Genomic DNA, 18,181 nt, shown 5'->3' with positions numbered 1-18,181 from the left:
TTACGCTGTCTTTCCCACTGCTGGTACCCAGTTCAACAGAAGATCTCTCCTTTTTGAAGTGTATTTATAGAATCACAGAATGTCCTGAGCTGGAAGGGACCCACAAGGATTGAGTCCAGCTCCTGTCCCTGCACGTGACAACCCCACAGTTCACACCATGTGTCTGAGGACGTTGTCCAGTCTCTTCTTGAACGCTGTCAGGGTTATGTAGAACTGTCTTTGTTGTGTACTAGGTCTTGGAAGGAAAAGGGACAGAGGTGAACCGTACGTTTTGTATGTTATTAAAACGTGTGTCTCTGGGAATTAAAAAATGACAGTATAGGGTATTACTTCCTAAGCTTTTGCACTCTGTCTGTGCATCGGTGATCATTTCGAGTCCTGTGTGTCTCAGGTTGTGCATTGGGGTGCAAGGAGCGAAGTGACTTGCCAGAGCTGGCCCTGCAGCACCCAGCGGGTGGCTCTGAGCTGCCGGATCACGTTGGCCAGGGGATGTGGCCTTCACTGTGGAAAGAGCCGCAGGGGATGGCGACGTGCCAGGCCTGGCTGGTGGGGCATCTCCAAAGGAGCCCCGGCAGCTGAACACCAAGCAGGCGACATCCATCGGCTGGTTTTCTTTGCAGGGTCTTCTCTGCGCTGCGAGGGAAAGATGCAAGTGTAGTTTGAGTCCTGCCTTGCACGTCTAGATTTTGTGAAGTCTTTCACTGTGCTTTCCTGCGATCTGTGCGACTGAGGGAGGGCAGGTGGTGACGTAACCTGCCCTGTCATCTGCTTTTATTGCTCTTGACAGGAACAGCCCACCATAAACTGCACCACCCTGCAGTCAAGAGAAGGTGCCTCAGCGAGGATAGAGCCCGGCTCTCATCGGTGACATCCAACGATAGGGCAATGGGTATAAACTGGAACACAGGAGGTTCCATTTAAATGTAAGAAACTTCTCAGTGAGGGTGACAGAGCCTGGAACAGGCTGCCCAGAGGGTTGTGGAGTCTCCTTGTCCGCAGACATTCCAACCCGCCTGGACACCTTCCTGTGTAACCTCATCTGGGTGTTCCTGCTCCATGGGGGGATTGGACTGGATGAGCTTTCGAGGTCCCTTCCACTCCCTGACATTCTGTGACTCTGTAAACAGCAGAAGCCCCGCAGCCAAACCCTGTTATGCTTCCATACTCCATCCTGCGCGCCTGCTCCTCCCGCAGCGCTGCGGGGCTGTCGGGGCGCTGTGGGGCTTTACGGGGCCGTGCGCAGAGGGGCGGGGGGGGGGGGGGGGGGGGGGGGGGGCTCCCTGGGGCCGTGTGAAGCGGCGCGGGGCCGTGTGAAGCCATGTGACCATTGGGACCCTCCCGAAGGGCGGGGCTGTCGGAGAGCTCTCGCCCCGCCCCTCCCGCAGCGGCGGCGCATGCACGGTGCCGGCGGGGGCGGGGCGGAGGGCGCGCATGCGCTGGGAAGGGGCGGGGCGGCCCCACACCTGTCAGCGGGCGGGGCCGAGAACCCGGAAGGGCCGGGCGGCGGGAGGCGGCGGCCGCCATGGGCCTGTTCGGGAAGACCCCCGAGAAGCCGCCCAAGGAGCTGGTGAGGCCCCGCGGGGGCGTGCGGCTCGCGAGGGGGCGGGCTGGGCGTGTGCCGTTGTCATGGCGCCGGGCGGGGCCTGTGGAGGGGCCGGGGGCCTGGCCTGGGTGCACCCGGCCTGGGCCTGAGGGGAGGCGGGAGGCCGCGCCCCACGGGGTTGAGGGGCCCTGGGGAGCCCTTGTCCCGAACGGGGGAACCCACGCTCGGTTACCTCGGGCTGCACATGAGGAGGGAATTTTTGACACAGGGTGGTGAGAGCCTGTCCCGGGTCGCCCAGAGAGGTGGTGGATGAACCATCCCAGGAGACATCCCAGGCCAGGCTGGACGGGGCTCTGAGCAACCTGATCTGGTGAAGATGTCCCTGCTCATGGCAGGGGTGGCACTGGATGAGCTCTGAAGGTCCCTTCCAACCAAAGCTAACCTATGATTTCTTCTGTAATGCAGCACACCAGCCGTGTGAAAGGCGTGGAGGGGCTTCTTAGGCCACAAGAGCAGTAGCCAAAGAAGCAGCGTGTCTTGGGTGGCCTGTTTGGGGAGGCTTAGTCAGTGGCTCGTGGATTTTTAGCTCGTTATTACTAATGTTCCAGATCTTCTAGTCCTCTGGCTTCATTAGGGGCTTCTAGCTCCTGTTGCAAAACAAGCCTTAAAAATATGAATAGCTGAAATATTAGGACTTGGGGTTTGAGTTTGTTTTGGTATTTTTTTGAGTCTGCAGACAGACTGTGTAAGCCTTGCTTCTAACCATAGATTTCTAATGTCGTAGAGAAATGAAATGATCAATATACCGACAGATTTCACTGTTGCCTTTTATGAGTCACTGCTAATGCATTGATAAAAGCATCTGCTGTTTGGTGGGGAGAAAAAATCGAATACATTAGAGATACTAAAAAAGCAACAGGGAGAAGGTGACAGACACTGAAATTCAAGACTTAGAAGAGCTTTAGTGTCACAGCTATTCCCTTCTGCTTTGTAGCAACCAAGTCCCGGGGATGCAGGTTATAGTCCTTGCTTGTTGGGTGACAGCATCAAGTGACACGTATACCTTTGATAGTTTATTTTCTCTTCTTCCTATGCCTGTGTCAGAGCACCCGCAGGTTGGTTATAGTCTCCTCTGTTCATGGGTGGTGTTGGAAACCACAGAAAGAAGGGGAGTTTGGAAGCTGCTGCTCTCAGTGGTGAGATGAAGCAGCAAAGTGCTTACTGCACACGATGTGGTTACACTGCGCAGATAAATTCTTGTTTCATGTCTGACCACTCGTTCCCCTTCAATAACTGACAAGCTTGTTGTGTTTTCCAGTAACACAGCGTATCTGTGTGTCTTCTTGGAGCTGTTTGCAGATAATATGGCAAAGGTGCTGAAAAATAGCCGTGTCTGGCACATAGGGAGGAGTGACTTAGGTCATCTTGCCATCATGAGCATGCTCTTGGGTTGCAGGCTGATGTGGTGACTTCACAGGCCCTAACAGATATTGAGAAACCTGTTAATAAGACGTTTATTTCCTCCTTTATCTAACTGAGCAGCTTTAGATGGAAGAAGAGGTTAGTTCTGCCTACTAGATGATGGGGAAGCAACAAGACTTACCTCGTATATGCCAACCGCTGTACACGATGTGCTGTCCCTGGGCAGGGCTGGAGAAAGCAATCCCAGCCCCACAGGAGGGGCTGACGATGGGAAGAGGTTGTGGGTTTTTTTGGTGGCAGTGATTCACCCAGGCTTCATTCATATGCTTGCTCTCTGTTTATTTATGAATGATACAAGGCAAACATCTTCAGTCAGAACCCGAAGGAATGTCAGGAAGATGTGCCAGGGGAGGTTTAGGTTGGACATGAGGAAAAGATTCTTCACCTAGAGGGTGCTGGACACTGGAACAGGCTCCCCAGGGAGGTGTCACAGCCCCAAGCCTGACAGTGTTCAAGAAGAGACTGGACAACACCCTCAGACACATGATGTGAACTGTGGGGTTGTCACATGCAGAGACAGGAGTTGGACTGGATGATCCTTGTGGGTCTCTTCCAACTCAGGACATTCTATGAGTACATGTGAGGAGCCAGTGATGCATTTCAGCCTGTCTAAAGCTGAGGGTTTACTATACTTTTAATGTCAAGTCTGGGTTGGTTGAGCTAAAAAAAGTCATTTTCCTCTAGTATAGTCCAAGTGGTTTGTTTCAGTGCAGTGTTTTGCTGTCTGACTCTGGTGTGATGCAGTGCTGTTGAGAATGGCGTTTTTGCTTGTGTCAGAACTGGAAGCAGAAAAACTTCATCAGCCTGGAGGTGTGCTGGAGGGTAATTAGCCTCGTTTAGTTGATCAAAGTTCTTCTGTTCCCAGCATCGCTACCTCTGCACTGCATTGTGCTGTGGTTTGTAGCTGTATCCCTGGCATCCTGCATGCGATCGGCTCTGCAGCTTCTTTACTGCTCCACAAATTGCCATGTCTGGTGTAACTGGAAGTGTATTCCTGGGCAGTAGTAGGGATGAGCTATCAAAGAGTTTTCTGCTGTAAGAGTCAGCAGGATTGATGACAACATATGGCCAGTCATGGTTTAATGGTGTCTCTGTGTGTCATGGAGACAGAATCTGTGCATCCTGCTGTGGTGCATTTGACAGTTGCTGATTGTGCTTATACATGAAGGCTTGATGCATGTTGGTTACTTCTAGAATACAAGTTTTAGAGCAAATCTCTGGAAGACGTTGCATTGGAGACATGACACTTGGCCAGCCAGAGTTCATTTATGTTTTACCTCAGTCTCTTCCTCAAAAGAGGGACCTTCTTATTAGGGTGAGGACCTAATCTATATGACAGTTCTGCTCTGTTCTGAAGAACAAGATGGGAGGCTGCAGTTGGTCCTTGGTGGTCATGGTTTTTTGTTGTGTTGCTATTGTTTTTTGTTTTTATTTTTGTGTATGTGTTGTTTTTTGTTTTGTTTTGTTTTTGAGGGTTTTTTCCCCTAGAATAAAACAGGAGTCAACTAAAGGCACAGGAGCTTTCTGAAACCCCTTCAAAACTTCTGCACACCCATAATGTGTACACACAGAGCTCTACAGGGCTTTTGCATTTGGATTTTCTTTTTTTTTTCAGCAGATTTTGTGCTTGGGCAACTTGGCTGATGGTTATTCTCTGTAGTCAAAACATGGTCTTGTTCATCATGACCGAGAGCATTTCTGTTGAGACCAGTAAGTCTAAGAATCTGTTGTGTTCCCCTGGTCTCGTGCACTGAAGAGCACTCTTTTTACAGTTCTGTTATAGAGCTTATTCAGGTAAATGAACCTCTTATCTGAATTCAAAAAATCACATAAAAATTGCTGTGATTTTTATGTGAAACCATTCCTACAGCCAACTAGATGACTTGAGTGGCTGCAGCACTAGCAGGTACAATGTGCAAGTGCACTCACGAACTACAGGTCATCATAATACTTTGGGGTTGTGGTTTTTTTCTTATATACTGTGCAAAATTTGTGCTGCTAATAACAAAAGTAGCATCAGAGCTCTACGAACACTTGGCACTTTGTTCATACGCTGATGTTATCTCCCTGTTCTTGGTCCTGGTGTTATACAGCCCCTCTCTGCTTCGGTGTTTGCCACAAATGCTTCAAGTTCTGGGTTGGATGTCTGGCAGCTGCTGCTTGTGTGATGGCTCTGCTTCCCCAAAGAGGTAGTTGGGGCACAGACTGAAGCACAGGAGGTTCCATCTAAACACAAGAAGAAACTTCTTTACTGTGAGATGCCAGAGCCCTGGAACAGGCTGCCCAGAGAGGCTGTGGAGTCTCCTTCTCTGCAGACATTCAAACCCACCTGGACACATTCCTGTGTGATCTGCTCTGGTGAACCTGCTTTAGCAGATGGGTTGGACTGGATGATCTCCAGAGGTCCCTTCCAACCCAAACCAGTCTGTGATTCTGTGAAGGGTTGATCGCCACCTCCCTCATGCCCTGTCTTGGGGAGCCAGGAAGGCTGGAACAGAGGGATCCAGCAGGAACCTCATGGTGTTGAGCAGCACCAGGTTGAGTACATAGGGCAACCAGCCCTGCACGTGGGGGCGGGTGGCAGCTCTGCAGGAAGGGACCTGGGATTCCCACGTGTAATAAACAGGAGCTGGCAGCGTGTCTGCATTAACAAGCTGTAATCAGCGTGTCGAGGCAAATGGTTGTTCAATTACTCTGCTACATTCAGCATTCGTGAGGCCACATCTGCAAAACAGTGTCCTGGTTTGGGCACCCAGTGCGTGAAGGATATCAACAAACTGGGGAGAGCATGGCTGAGGGCCACTGAGATGGTGGAGGGCTGGAGCACATGACACGGGATTAGAAGCCGAGGAAACTGGGCTCATTTTAGCTTGGAGAAGGGACAAGGGTCTAAAGCCTTTCACTGCCTTTTGTGAGGTTGTAGTGAAGACAGAGCCAGGTACTTCTCAGGTGTGCCCAGTGTCAGGAAAGGGGCTACAGCCACAGGAGGATTTTGAATTGGCCATGAGGAAAGTCCTTCACCATCAGAGCGATTACAGAATCACAGAATGTTAGGGATTGGAAGGGACCTCAGAAGATCATCCAGTCCAATTCCCCCACCGGAGCAGGAACACCCAGATGAGGTTACACAGGAAGGTGTCCAGGTGGGTTTGAATGTCTGCAGAGAAGGAGACTCCACAACCCCCCTGGGCAGCCTGGTCCAGGCTCTGTTACACTCACTGAGAAGTTTCTTCTCATATTTAAGTGGAACCTCTTGTGTTCCAGTTTGAACCCATTACCCTTTGTCCTGCCATTGGTTGTCACTGAGAAGAGCCTGGCTCCATCCTCCTGACACTCACCCTTTATGTACTTGTAAACATTAATGAGGTCACCCCTCAGTCTCCTCTTCTCCAAGCTCCAGAGCCCCAGCTCCCTCAGCCTTTCCTCACACGGGAGATGCTCCACTCCCTTCATCATCTTCGTTGCCCTGCGCTGGACTCTCTCCAGCAGTTCCCTGTCCTTCTGGAACTGAGGGACCCAGAACTGGACACAATATTCCAGATGTGGTCTCACCAGGGCAGAGTCGAGGGGCAGGAGAACCTCTCTGACCTACTGACCACCTAACTACCCCCCTTCTAATCCACCCCAGGTACCACTGGCCTTCCTAGCCACAAGGGCCCAGTGCTGGCTCATGGTCATCCTGCTGTCCACCAGGACCCCCATTATTATTAGGTGCTGGAACAGATGCCCAGAGCAGCCATGAAGTCTCTGCCTTTGCAGAGTGTCAAAACTCAATGGACTTGGCTCCAAAGAACCTGTCTGGCCTCTGAGCTTGGTCCTGTGAGCAGGAGGTTGGCTTGGAGACCTCCTGGGGTTCCTTCTGACTGAAGCACTCTTGCTGCTGCCATCCTGTGCCAAAGGTTCTGCCTTATTCTGAAATCCCGTGCGGCAAGTTCCCTCTGCACAGTGACATCGCTGTGACGTGAACACCTCAGATTCACACCTTGCATCCTTCGTAACTCCTTGTCTGGATGTTCAGAGGAGAGCGGTAATCAGTGGTATCTCTGCAATGTTTGTTTCCTTTTTTATTATTGGAATAGTGAAACATTTAAACATGATTCATAACTCAAAGCCTGTGGATTGTGAAGGGCTTCTTCTGATATCAAATGATTCAGTTGTGTGAAAGTATAAAAACGTTGTTTTAAAGTTGGAATTTCAAGTAACACTCACTTTCTCTTTTTAAGGTCAATGAATGGTCCTTGAAGATAAGGAAAGAAATGAGAGTGGTTGATAGACAGATCAGAGGTTTGTACTTATGTTTCATTCTTCATTTTTCTGTTCTCTGTTTGCCTTCAAGGGGTTTTTTTGCTTTAATTGGGGAAAGGGTGTGAAATCTAATAATCCGAGGTACTCTATTGCATCGGGAATTAAGATGAATGTGATCCTGGGGCCAGACTTATCTGTGTTACAAAATGACATTGCTGTCAATTCTCCAAGTAAAATTTTCAAAAGAACCTGAATAGTTTGTGGTCCTAGTAAGACATAATGCTCTTAAATTCCATTTTATAAGATGAGTTAGATGTATTATCCAGAACTTCAGTGATCTTGGTTTAATGAATAGTATGCAATTCCACGAGTAGAAAGTTCCGTGGGTATGTACTGGAATGAAGTGCACGTGCTAAACAGAAGTAACCTGCTCCAGAAAATTAAAAATAGGAGAGAGGAAGAAAAATACTTTTCTCAGTGGGTGTTTTGCTTTTAAATTATGGGCATTACACTTTTGAAGAGGTCTTGAAAAGCAGAGGAGTTACTTCTTATTACACTGCTGCTAGTTCAGTTTCTTGTTCTCTCTTCTGCCTCCCTTCCCGGAATCTGAAAATAGGTTTGGGTCTAGATTCTGTTTTCCTCTTTTGGTTTCCTACCCTGCCTTCAGGACTAGTCTGTGGGATGTGCTAGTGAAGGAGATTTTATGTCAGCACCTGGTTATTGGGCATGTGCCTGTTTCGAGTGACCCGAGTAGTGTGTTCTCCCTCCTGCTTTGCTCCCCAGCCCCACGTGCCTGGAATGAGCTGCCACGTGTGTTCTCCAGCTTGTAGATTTGTACGAGTTGGTTGGAGAGAGCTGCTCGTGCAGTACAGAGCCTGTCCTTGTCCTCATCCCTCGCATGAGGCAGGGTTTGTGCCTCTTCCAGGAAAACCGATGGACAGTGATGCTCGTTACGCTTGTGAATTGTTTTGCATTCTCTGAAGCGCTTTGTGTGGCTGTACTGGGCGCAGAGCAGCTGAAACATGGCTGATCTCGATAGCAAAGTGTGGCTTAGAGGTCACATCTTCCATGGGAGCAAATGACCCACATGTTAACTGTTGGTGGTTTCTGGAAATTTCAGATTTCGCTCAACTTTATGCATGCTGTAATAATTCTAATGGCCTGTGTAGATACTGGGTTATATGGTAGTCTGATATTTTGACATGGATTTAAATCTAATCATTGCAACAGCTCTAAATATGTCTGTATGTGCATTTCAGAGCGTTATATTCCAAGAAATACAGCTCAACATGTAGGAGCTTAGACTAACCACCAGCCATCTGCTGTTCTCATGATTCTCATTAAAGCAAAATACGGAATATCTTTGTGATGCCCGTATTGTGGTGGGATTTCACATCTTACTGAGTGTAGGCTGTTGTGCTGGGCACTCATCAGACCAGCAGGCTGCTGCTGAGAGACGACAGCCACGTGCGCTGCTAAAGGTTGGGTTTTTTTCCCCAAATTACCCACTGTAGCTGGGTTCTGCTGTGTTTTTATCATTTCAGTTGAGACTTAGGCAAGAAATCGCTATAATTTTCAGGTAAGGATGCTGGGCTGGGGCCTGTTTGAGTTCCTCTGTGCTGTTATAGACGTGTTGTGATACAACAACACTCAGATCTGCTTGGGGCTGACTGGCTGAGCTGGGATCACTCCAACACTTGGCTCGTCTCGTCCACGCTGTTTCGAACCATCTGTTGTTGGACTCTCGCTGTTGCCGTGATTTCTGCGTGCTGCGGGTTGCATGGGTGGCTCAAAGAAATGAAAAGCATCCTTGGCTTTTTCAAGTTAATATATAATAGGAATACAGTAACTTTGTGCCTTACTGAGCTCGCAGGTCCCTCTCGACGGCGTTTTGTGCCACTGCTGGGCCTGGCAGAGCCACAGAGGGACCGTGTAGTGACTTGGGCTCACTAGAGGTGCGTAGCTGGCATTGCCCTTCAGAGATGCAGTTGCCTCGTCTCGCATATTTTTGCCACCAATCTCACATTCAGCAGTTTGTCATGCGAGCAGAAAAGCATTCAGTGGCAGACGGGGCCACCGCGCTAGTTTGGATGTAGTAACACAACATTTGTGGTTGTTTTCAGCCTGCCAAAGCGCATGTTGTCATTTCTGAGTACTGCTGGGGTGCTCCTGGTGCTTTCCGGTTTCTCCTGTGCCATTTCAGCGTTTTCTTATGTGTTCTGACCTGGAAATTGGCTCGCTCCCATGTCTGACTTACAGATCTCTTCAAGCTCATGACGTTTCTGCAAATAACAGTGGGGAAGCAGTGAGGAGTATGTTTTCCTGATTACAATCTTGCAGATTTCTACCAGCCCTTTAGGATAAAGGCGCCGTTGAATGGCACTGAGAGAATGATTCAGCTGGTACAGAGTCCACGGGCTCCTATGTGAGAAGATCTATTGAAATCAAGAAGTACCAGAAAGTGTGTATTGATGCTTTTATTTGTATAAAAGGGCAACTTGATTCTTGCCTGTGTGTGACTTCTGTCAGGTATAAATCAAGAACACTCAAAACCCCCTAAATTTGAACAAAGCCTTCGCCAGAAATACTTATTCTTTTGGACATTTCCTTCAACTTCGTAGGACGTGAACCTAACCCTCGCTATCTGAATTATTTATTTACTTCAGGAGAACTTTTTTGCGGACTCTTAGCTCCACATTTCATCAGTTTCTGGTCTGGAAAAGGAAGGGGGTTGATATGGCCCCCGCTTGTTCCTGCGTTTGTTATTTGGAGCTTTTTGAGGTACGTGCCTCCTGCCGCACGGCCAATGTTAAATGACAAAACAGGTTTATCAACAGTCACATCAGACTTGCTAGAGAAACCCTCATTATTTAAGGAAGCCTATTGAGTCTATAATATTTCAAATCCAACTATTTGGTGCTCATGTAGTGCAGGCTTAGTTCGGTATTCCTGTTCCAGCGTGCTCTTATAAAAAGCTGTTGAATGAAGCTGGATAGCAGGAGAGCTGGAACACTCTGTTTTAAGTTGTATCTAACAATTAACCAGCTTATTAGTTTTGTGTGAGAAATTCTCCATAGCTTTGGCAGCAGGCAGCCAGCTTATAAATTGAATATGCCAGTTGATACGAGCACCTAATGCAAGTGTGTTTGAACTGTGAGCAGTACAAACTCCAGGACCTTAACTCCTACAAGTATAAATGTGGTTGGGTGGCCAGTTGACGGTCAATGAGTTATGCCTGATGAGGGGGATAATTAAGTCTGTCTGCAAGAATGAAGACTTTTTTTGGCAGTAATTAACAAATTTGTGGTTCTAAGTAACTCTCAAAGTTGTGGGCACACCCTTATAAATTCACTATATAAGCGGTTATGCTGTTCTATTAAAGGCAGTGTTTATCTGAAACTTTCTAGCCTCTGAGAGATCAGCTTTCTACAATCTTTCAGAATGCATTTTTTTTTTTAAAAAATGACATTTTGGGAATTTAGAAACAGGACAATTTCACCTACAACATCCCTCAGATTCCCTTGAAGGTGATCATATGGTTAAGCTTTGGATGTAACCTGGCAGGTAAGTATTTTTGCTAATAAAATGCCTGGCTGTCTTCTGAGATTTCTAGTTTTATGCTCCTTATGACAACTTTGTCCCTCTGTGGTGCAGTGGGGCTCTCTGGTGATGAATACAGAGGAGTTAATCTTGTAAGCAACAAATCAGTGCCGTGTGGCTATATTATATACGTATATGTGTATTTATAGATATATTTCTATCAGACCAGTTTAATAGTCAGGAAGTTGTAACAGTCACCTCAGAGTATTTGGTTCTTACTGGACCTTTTTTGCTTCTTAAGAATTAATCTTAGCTCAGCTTCACATAGTGATTTTCTTGGATAGTCCTTTCCAGTACTCAGAACTGTGAAGGATATTAAAGAGCTGGATGTTTAGTAATGAGAATTTTCCTATTAATGTTTAGCTGAATGAATCAGCTAACATGTAAATCAACCTAGAGCAAGGTCTTTGAGCAACAGGGGGGATCTGAAATCAAGCAGAAATCATTCTTTTATTGAAAACACACCCAAACAAAATGGTGTTTCTCTTCCAAATCCTTAGCAGTTTGTCATTATTTGCTGTGTTTTTCTGTATTCCAGATATCCAGAGGGAAGAGGAGAAGGTGAAGCGGTCGATAAAGGATGCTGCCAAAAAGGGTCAGAGAGACGTGTGTGTGATCCTGGCGAAGGAACTGATCCGCTCTCGAAGGGCTGTGAGCAAACTCTACGCGTCCAAAGCTCACATGAACTCTGTCCTCATGGGGATGAAGAACCAGCTGGGTAAGAACTTCTGAGCCCCAGTGCAATGACTCCTCTCCTCTAGCTCTAGAGATGATGTCCAAGTTTCCAAGGTCAAGCTCAGGCTGAGCTTAAATTTGGAAGCAGTTCTCTTGTGCAAGGCAGTTCATCCCAGTGGGCTCCAGGACCTGGGAAAATCCTCCCATAGCAGATCCAGAGAGCAGTTTCTTGACCGTCCCTTGCTCTTTGTCTTTCCTCTAAATAAGCCATAAAAAGTTTCTGACGTTCAATCACAACCCCCTTAAAATGTCCCATAATAAGTTTTTGTTGGTTAAAAGAATGTACTTTTCCCCTCCATCCCGTACTGATTCCTATATCCCTGTTGGCAATAACCCTGTTAGTCTGCAGGATGTTCTGGAGATTGTCTCCCCGCTGCTCTGTCTGGATGTGTTTCCCACCCTGGGCTCTGGAGTAGTCGGGGAGCTCCCAGTTACCTTCCCGGGGTCCCCCAGATCCTCACTAGCTCGATGTTTCCTCTGATTAGCTGCTCATCAGACAATCTAACCCCTTTCCTTGGAGCATGAGGGTTGCGGTGACATGAAAATCACGTGCTCTGAAACTGTAACTGGGGGCACATTTCTAGTGTGTATTCCTAAACAGCTTGAATATCCCTGTATCCCCGTGGAGCCCCTTTCATCTCATCAATTATTGTTTCTCTAGTGAGTCTTAGGACGCTTACCGAGTCCTAAACGGGGATGGGGGTGCAGTATTTGATTTCCTTGATGTGGATGAATTGATTTTCCCCGTGGTTCAATACCTGGCTTCCCATAAACCTTCCTCAGTCCTTTGTGCTCCTCCAGTACTGGGGTATTTCCCTCATTCCTCACCCACATCAGAAACCTGTTGTAACAGACTTCCTGCAGGATTTTTCCTGCCTTAGATCATTGAAGCTGTTAGAAGAGCAGAGCAGAGACAATTAAAGACAGGGAAGGACCTTGGGGGTTAAGGTGCTACTGAAATGTCAGAGGATTTCCCTCCACCCCAGCATGTTGCCAGTAGATTTAACACGAGATGAGTGACAAATCAGGAGTCGCAATGTGAACCTTCAGTGTAACATTCAGGAGGGGAAGGAGGGACCATCCTTGGAGCTTGAAGCTTCAAAGCAGCCTCCTCTTTATTGCTGGTACCAGCATCTTACTGGGAATGTTCTGTAATGGTTACCTGAGCAGTCGGAAGGAATCTGGAATTCAGTCTGGGGCTTCATCTTGGGAAATGATGGCTAAAGGCAAGGCTGTTAGTTTGTTAACATCACAAGTGTAATGTTCTTAAAGAAATGAAGCATTAAAATGAGAAGTAACATATGCTGTACCTTCGTTTTGCTTCATTAAGGAGTGACCATTTTACATAGCAACAGGTGAGTTCTCCATAGCTGGGAAGCTGCAAGGCTAGATGGCACAATTCCAGAACCTCAAAGTAGCCTCATTTATTGTGCTTTGTTCTTGGTATATCAACATCCATGAAAAGAACTCATAACTTATAGTATTAGGGTAGCCTTTGGGAAAGAGTATTGTTAAATTCCATTTAAACTACAGAATCACAGAATCGACTGGGCTGGAAAAGACCTCAGAGATCATCAAGTCCAACCCTTGGTCCAACTCCAGTCCATTGACTAGATCATGGCACTGAGTGCCATGTCCAATCTCAGTTTAAAAACCTCCAGAGACGGTGAGTCCAGCACCTCCCTGGGCAGCCGTTCCAATGCCTGACCACTCTCTCTGTAAAGAATTTCTTTCTAATATCCAGCCTAAATTTCCCCTGGCAGAGTTGAAGCCCATGCACCCTTGTCCTATTGCTGACTGCCTGGGAGAAGAGACCAATCCCCACCTGGCTAATCTCTTGTTTCCAGCTTATCTGCTTCAGGATTCATTTTCTAGCTTACTTTTTGCTGTGAAAGTATCACACTAGAGCTGCCAGTGTTAAGTTTCCACTGCTCACGAGTTTGGTCAGCGGTTGGATGCAGGATTGTGGCTGTGCCGGCGAAACCCTCACCAGGAGCTCTGGCTCTTTATGAACTGGGGGCACATGGGCTAAAGTCTGCAGGCAGGAGGCCCATATTGCTCCAGCTGATCACACAGGACTGGTATCTTCGCTTAGAAATGTTGTATTTTAATATGGCTTGAAGTTGAGCTTTTGCAGGAAGGTAGACAAGGATGAAGAAGCGGGATATCTGTTTCTTTTTAAGATTAAATCGCCTAAATGCAAACAAATTTCTATCTGTGTACACAGGATGTAATTTCTGTGCTTTGGGTGGTGCAGGGATTAAGCTTTCCTGTCTCCTTCACAGCTGTCCTGAGAGTCGCAGGTTCATTGCAGAAGAGCACAGAAGTGATGAAAGCTATGCAAAACCTAGTAAAAATCCCTGAAATCCAAGCAACGATGAGGGAGTTATCCAAAGAGATGATGAAGGTAAGATCCAGAACAGAAACGCGACCTGGCTGAACGGGAGGTGGTTGGTTGCAGTGCGAACGCTTTGGTGTTGTCGCAAAATTGATATATTTTTTTTTTGGTTTAGCAGCAATTTGAGATTTATTGAGGTAGATCACAAGTCTAATATATGATTTCCGATAACTCCTAATCAGCAGGTAATTAATGAAGTGATTTAAAGTAATTTGTTATAATTGATACAGCGACTTAAAGATTTGATGATGGCAGGGTCACACTGTACTTACAAAAGAAATATATCATGCACACGTAAGCACATGTAAATATGGGACTAAAACACGCATACAGGGTTATAAATCACACACTAACACACATTAATCCATGGAGATGTGAATATATGTGTAATATATGGGTAGATACACCTATTGCTAAAATTTCCCTCTAGAGTTTAGCGAATGACTTGCTTTGAGTGTCACATTTCTCAGCGAACACTTGTTGAATCTCGAGAAATCTGTCTTTACCGGCACATGGGGCTGAGATCCTTGTAGAATTGTCAGCAGATGATTAGTAGTCGAAGGTGGGGGGTCTAGTTGGAGGCCAGTATCTAGTGCGGTGCCTCAGGGGTCAGTACTGGGGCCAATATTATTCAATATATTCATTAACGATTTAGACAAGGGAATAGAGTGCACTATCAGCAAGTTTGCTGATGACGCTAAGCTGGGAGGAGTGGCTGACACGCCAGAGGCTGTGCTGCCATCAGAGACCTGGACAGGCTGGAGAGTTGGGCAGGGAAAAATTCAATGAAATATAACAAGGGCAAGTGTAGAGTCTTGAATCTGGGCAGGAACAACCCCAGGTGCCAGTATAGGTTGGGAAATTACATATTAGAGAGCAGCGTAGGGGAAAGGGACCTGGGAGTCCTGGTGGACAGCAGGATGACCATGAGCCAGCACTGGGCCCTTGTGGCCAGGAAGGCCAATGGTACCTGGGGTGGATTAGAAGGGGGATGGTTAGTAGATCGAGAGAGGTTCTCCTGCCCCTCTACTCTGCCCTGGGGAGACCACACCTGGAATATTGTGTCCAGTTGTGGCCCCTCAGTTCCAGCAGGATGGGGAACTGCTGGAGAGAGTCCAGCGCAGGGCAACAAAGATGCTGAAGGGAGTGGAGCATCTCCCGTGTGAGGAAAGGCTGAGGGAGCTGGGGCTCTGGAGCTTGGAGAAGAGGAGACTGAGGGGTGAACTCATTAATGTTTATAAATATATAAAGGGTGAGTGCCATGAGGATGGAGCCAGGCTCTTCTCGGTAACAACCAACGATAGGACAAGGGGTAATGGGATCAAGCTGGAACACAAGAGGTTCCACTTAAATTTGAGAAGAAACTTCTTCTCAGTAAGGGTAACAGAACACTGGAACAGGCTGCCCAGGGGGGTTGTGGAGTCTCCTTCTCTGGAGACATTCAAACCCGCCTGGACACCTTCCTGTGTAACCTCATCTGGGTGTTCCTGCTCCAGTAGGGGGATTGGACTGGATGATCTTTTGAGGTCCCTTCCAATCCCAAACATACCGTGATTCTGTGTGATACTGTGACTCTTTTGGGCATCCCTGTCAGAGGGAGGTGCCGCTCACAGCCCGGGGGGATCCAGGAGAGATCAGAGGGTCTTGCTTTAGCATCACTATTGATAGGGTTACAAGATCATTGATTTCGGTGAGTAAATTTCCACTCTGAGATAATTTCTGGTGCTTTCCACCTTTTATCTATGTCCAGAATTGTTCCATCCCATCCTGCAACGATCGAGGTATCGCGGAGCCACTGGTGCATTGTGCTGGTGGCAGCGACTGATCATTGCTGCCTTTTCCCATTCGGCAGGAGTTTTGGGAACACGGGGGGCGCTGCTTCAGCGCTTCATCTCATTGCACTTGCATAATGGGAATTGTTTTTCCCCAAAATAGCTTTTTTTTTTTTCCCCTGGGTATCCAGGTTCTCAAGTGGCCCTGGGTGGGGTTGCAACCCCCACAGGTGGCCCCTTTGTCGGAGACTTGTGTGAGCGCTAACAAACAGGAATTAAAGCAGCACGTTAATAGCTGGGGACTTTCTAACAGGTTACTGTATTTAGGGAAAACCCTGAGTCAGTGATACCTGCAAACATGTCTGGTGTAAAGCTCGAAGCTGAAAAAAGCTGCTCAGGTTGAGGATGGAGGGAGGAAGATCGTACGGAGCGGTTGTTGCTCGGGCATCCGAGGGAGCCTGAGGCTTGAACAGGTTCACGCTGTCACCCATGTCCCTGAGCCGCTCTGTGCTGGGGAGACTGAATTTCCTGCTATCAGGGGTGAAAATGTTCATGACAAAAGACACAACGCAGCCTGTTGTGGAGTGGGAAGCTGCAAGTCCCATCTCGGGCAAGACAGGTGTTGTGATACAGCTATAAAACATCTGGTGTGGTATCACGGTGTGCTGAAAGTGCTCTGATTTTGAATCACGTTACTTCTTGTCGTGGTTATTTTTATTTTAACGACCACAGGTGTTTTGCTTTTTCCCCTCTCTTACCACTCTAGATTGTTGAGGTCAAGTCAGCTTATTTCTTAATGATTTTGCCATTGTACATGGGAACAATTTGGCCACACCTGCAGGCCCTGCAGAGGAATGCTGTGGCAAACACTGATTTTACAGCATGTTAGAGCTTAAGCTCTAGGCAGGCGTGCTGGCCACCCTCGTGCAACAGGATGGCCTTGATCCAGAAAGCTGGAGCAGCGAGCGAGCAGCTGGAAAACACCTGGAGAGGCATCACCTCATCTCCGAAGCAGGAATTACTCACTCTGCAGTTTCCAAGGGCATCACGTGCTGCCTTGTTTGTTTTCTGCCAGGCTGGTATTATAGAGGAAATGCTGGAGGACACCTTCGAGGGCCTGGAGGATCAGGAGGAAATGGAAGAGGAAGCAGAGATGGAAATCGACAAAATCCTTTTTGAAATTACAGCTGGTGAGTTTATGTTTGCGAGAGCGGAGCCCCCGCTCCGGTCAGTAAGATGCAGCGATTTAAACCTTCGTCTGTTCTGACTCAGCTGCACCTGGCCCGTGGTGTCTCTGCCTTTACAGCGGGCAGAGTGCTCTGACAAGCTGGTTTCTCAGGGAATACTGGCCGGGAAGGCCGCTCAGAACATGAAGGGATGAGCAGCAGCCGGTGTCGCTGCAGCGCTCTCATTGACGCTTTTACAGATCAGTGTTTGTCCAGCGGATCCTCTTCACAAGGTGACATCTCTGTGATTGACTAGAGACGCTATTATTAATGAAGCCAGGAAATAATCTCAGCTGTGTTGAGTCTTCAGGTTATGATTCCTGCCTTACAGCTGATGAAGTAATGATCTACTCGTTTAATTATTTGACTTAATTGAAGCTTAGCCCACTCCTTACCTGTGCTTCTCATGACACGGTGTGACAAATGCAAGCACTGGAGCTGTGTTCAGCTGTGACACGCTGAGAGCACAGCTCCCCAGTTCCTGCCTGTTACCTTGTATCCCCCACTGGGACACCACCCAGTTCCCATGTGTGTCCTGTAACAGAACAACAGATTGAATTATATTTAATGTATTAAATGAAGACCAAGCGCACACTAACGAACCTGTTTGTCGTTTGCAGGGGCCTTGGGCAAAGCGCCGAGTAAAGTCACAGATGCTCTCCCGGAGCCCGAGCCCATGGGAGCGGCCGCCGCAGTGGACGAGGAGGAGGACATCGAGGCCATGCAGTCACGACTGGCCACGCTCCGCAGCTGAGGGCGCAACGCCGCTGGACACTTTGCCTTTTTTCCTTTTGCAATGGGATATTCTGTCCTACATTTAAAATACAAAACTTAATATGTGAGAATACTTTATGTAATATATATATTTTATTTTTTTCTTCCTGGGGAGCGTGTTCTCCAAGAAACTACTGTAATATACTTCTTGTTGGGGGGTGCAGGCTGTTAAGATTATCTTACCGTTTTCTGTTCAGCCCGTCTCCCCTCAGAGAGGCTGTGGTGAAATGGTGGTGTCACATCATGTAATTTTAGATATAAAGTCCTGAAAATACATTCTTAGCTTCAAGTAGCATCTTTCCCTCAGAGGCACTTTGGCTTAGTCTGCTACCACAAACCTGCAGTGGTGTAAGATCTTTGTTTATCTGAATCACTACAGATTTTATTAAAGCTGCTTTTAACATTA

The 18,181-nt window shown here is 47.5% G+C and overlaps 1 protein-coding gene across 5 annotated transcripts; it reads left to right on the top strand.

Moving 5' to 3' along the window:
* Positions 1–1,451: 1,451 nt before the first annotated feature.
* CHMP3 (charged multivesicular body protein 3) lies at positions 1,452–18,181 on the top strand. Of its 5 annotated transcripts, none has more exons than XM_080344409.1 (7): positions 1,478–1,567; positions 6,654–7,052; positions 7,249–7,309; positions 11,409–11,588; positions 13,891–14,012; positions 16,851–16,965; positions 17,622–18,181. In XM_080344409.1, the coding sequence occupies exons 3-7, from the start codon at positions 7,282–7,284 to the stop codon at positions 17,753–17,755; spliced, it is 579 nt and encodes a 192-aa protein (XP_080200535.1). In that variant the 5' UTR covers positions 1,478–1,567; positions 6,654–7,052; positions 7,249–7,281; the 3' UTR covers positions 17,756–18,181. The 5 variants fall into 5 exon arrangements, with proteins under 5 accessions (XP_080200533.1, XP_080200535.1, XP_080200537.1 ...); XM_080344411.1 differs by lacking the exon at positions 6,654–7,052 and adding an exon at positions 4,644–4,819 and having other exon boundaries at positions 1,489–1,567; XM_080344410.1 differs by lacking the exon at positions 6,654–7,052 and adding an exon at positions 4,641–4,819 and having other exon boundaries at positions 1,524–1,567.

This window comes from Nesoenas mayeri (genome assembly GCF_963082525.1).
Source record: "Nesoenas mayeri genome assembly, chromosome: 4".
NCBI lineage: Eukaryota > Metazoa > Chordata > Aves > Columbiformes > Columbidae > Nesoenas > Nesoenas mayeri.
Note: the sequence above shows the minus strand (reverse complement) of the source record. Positions and strands in the feature narration are given on the sequence as shown.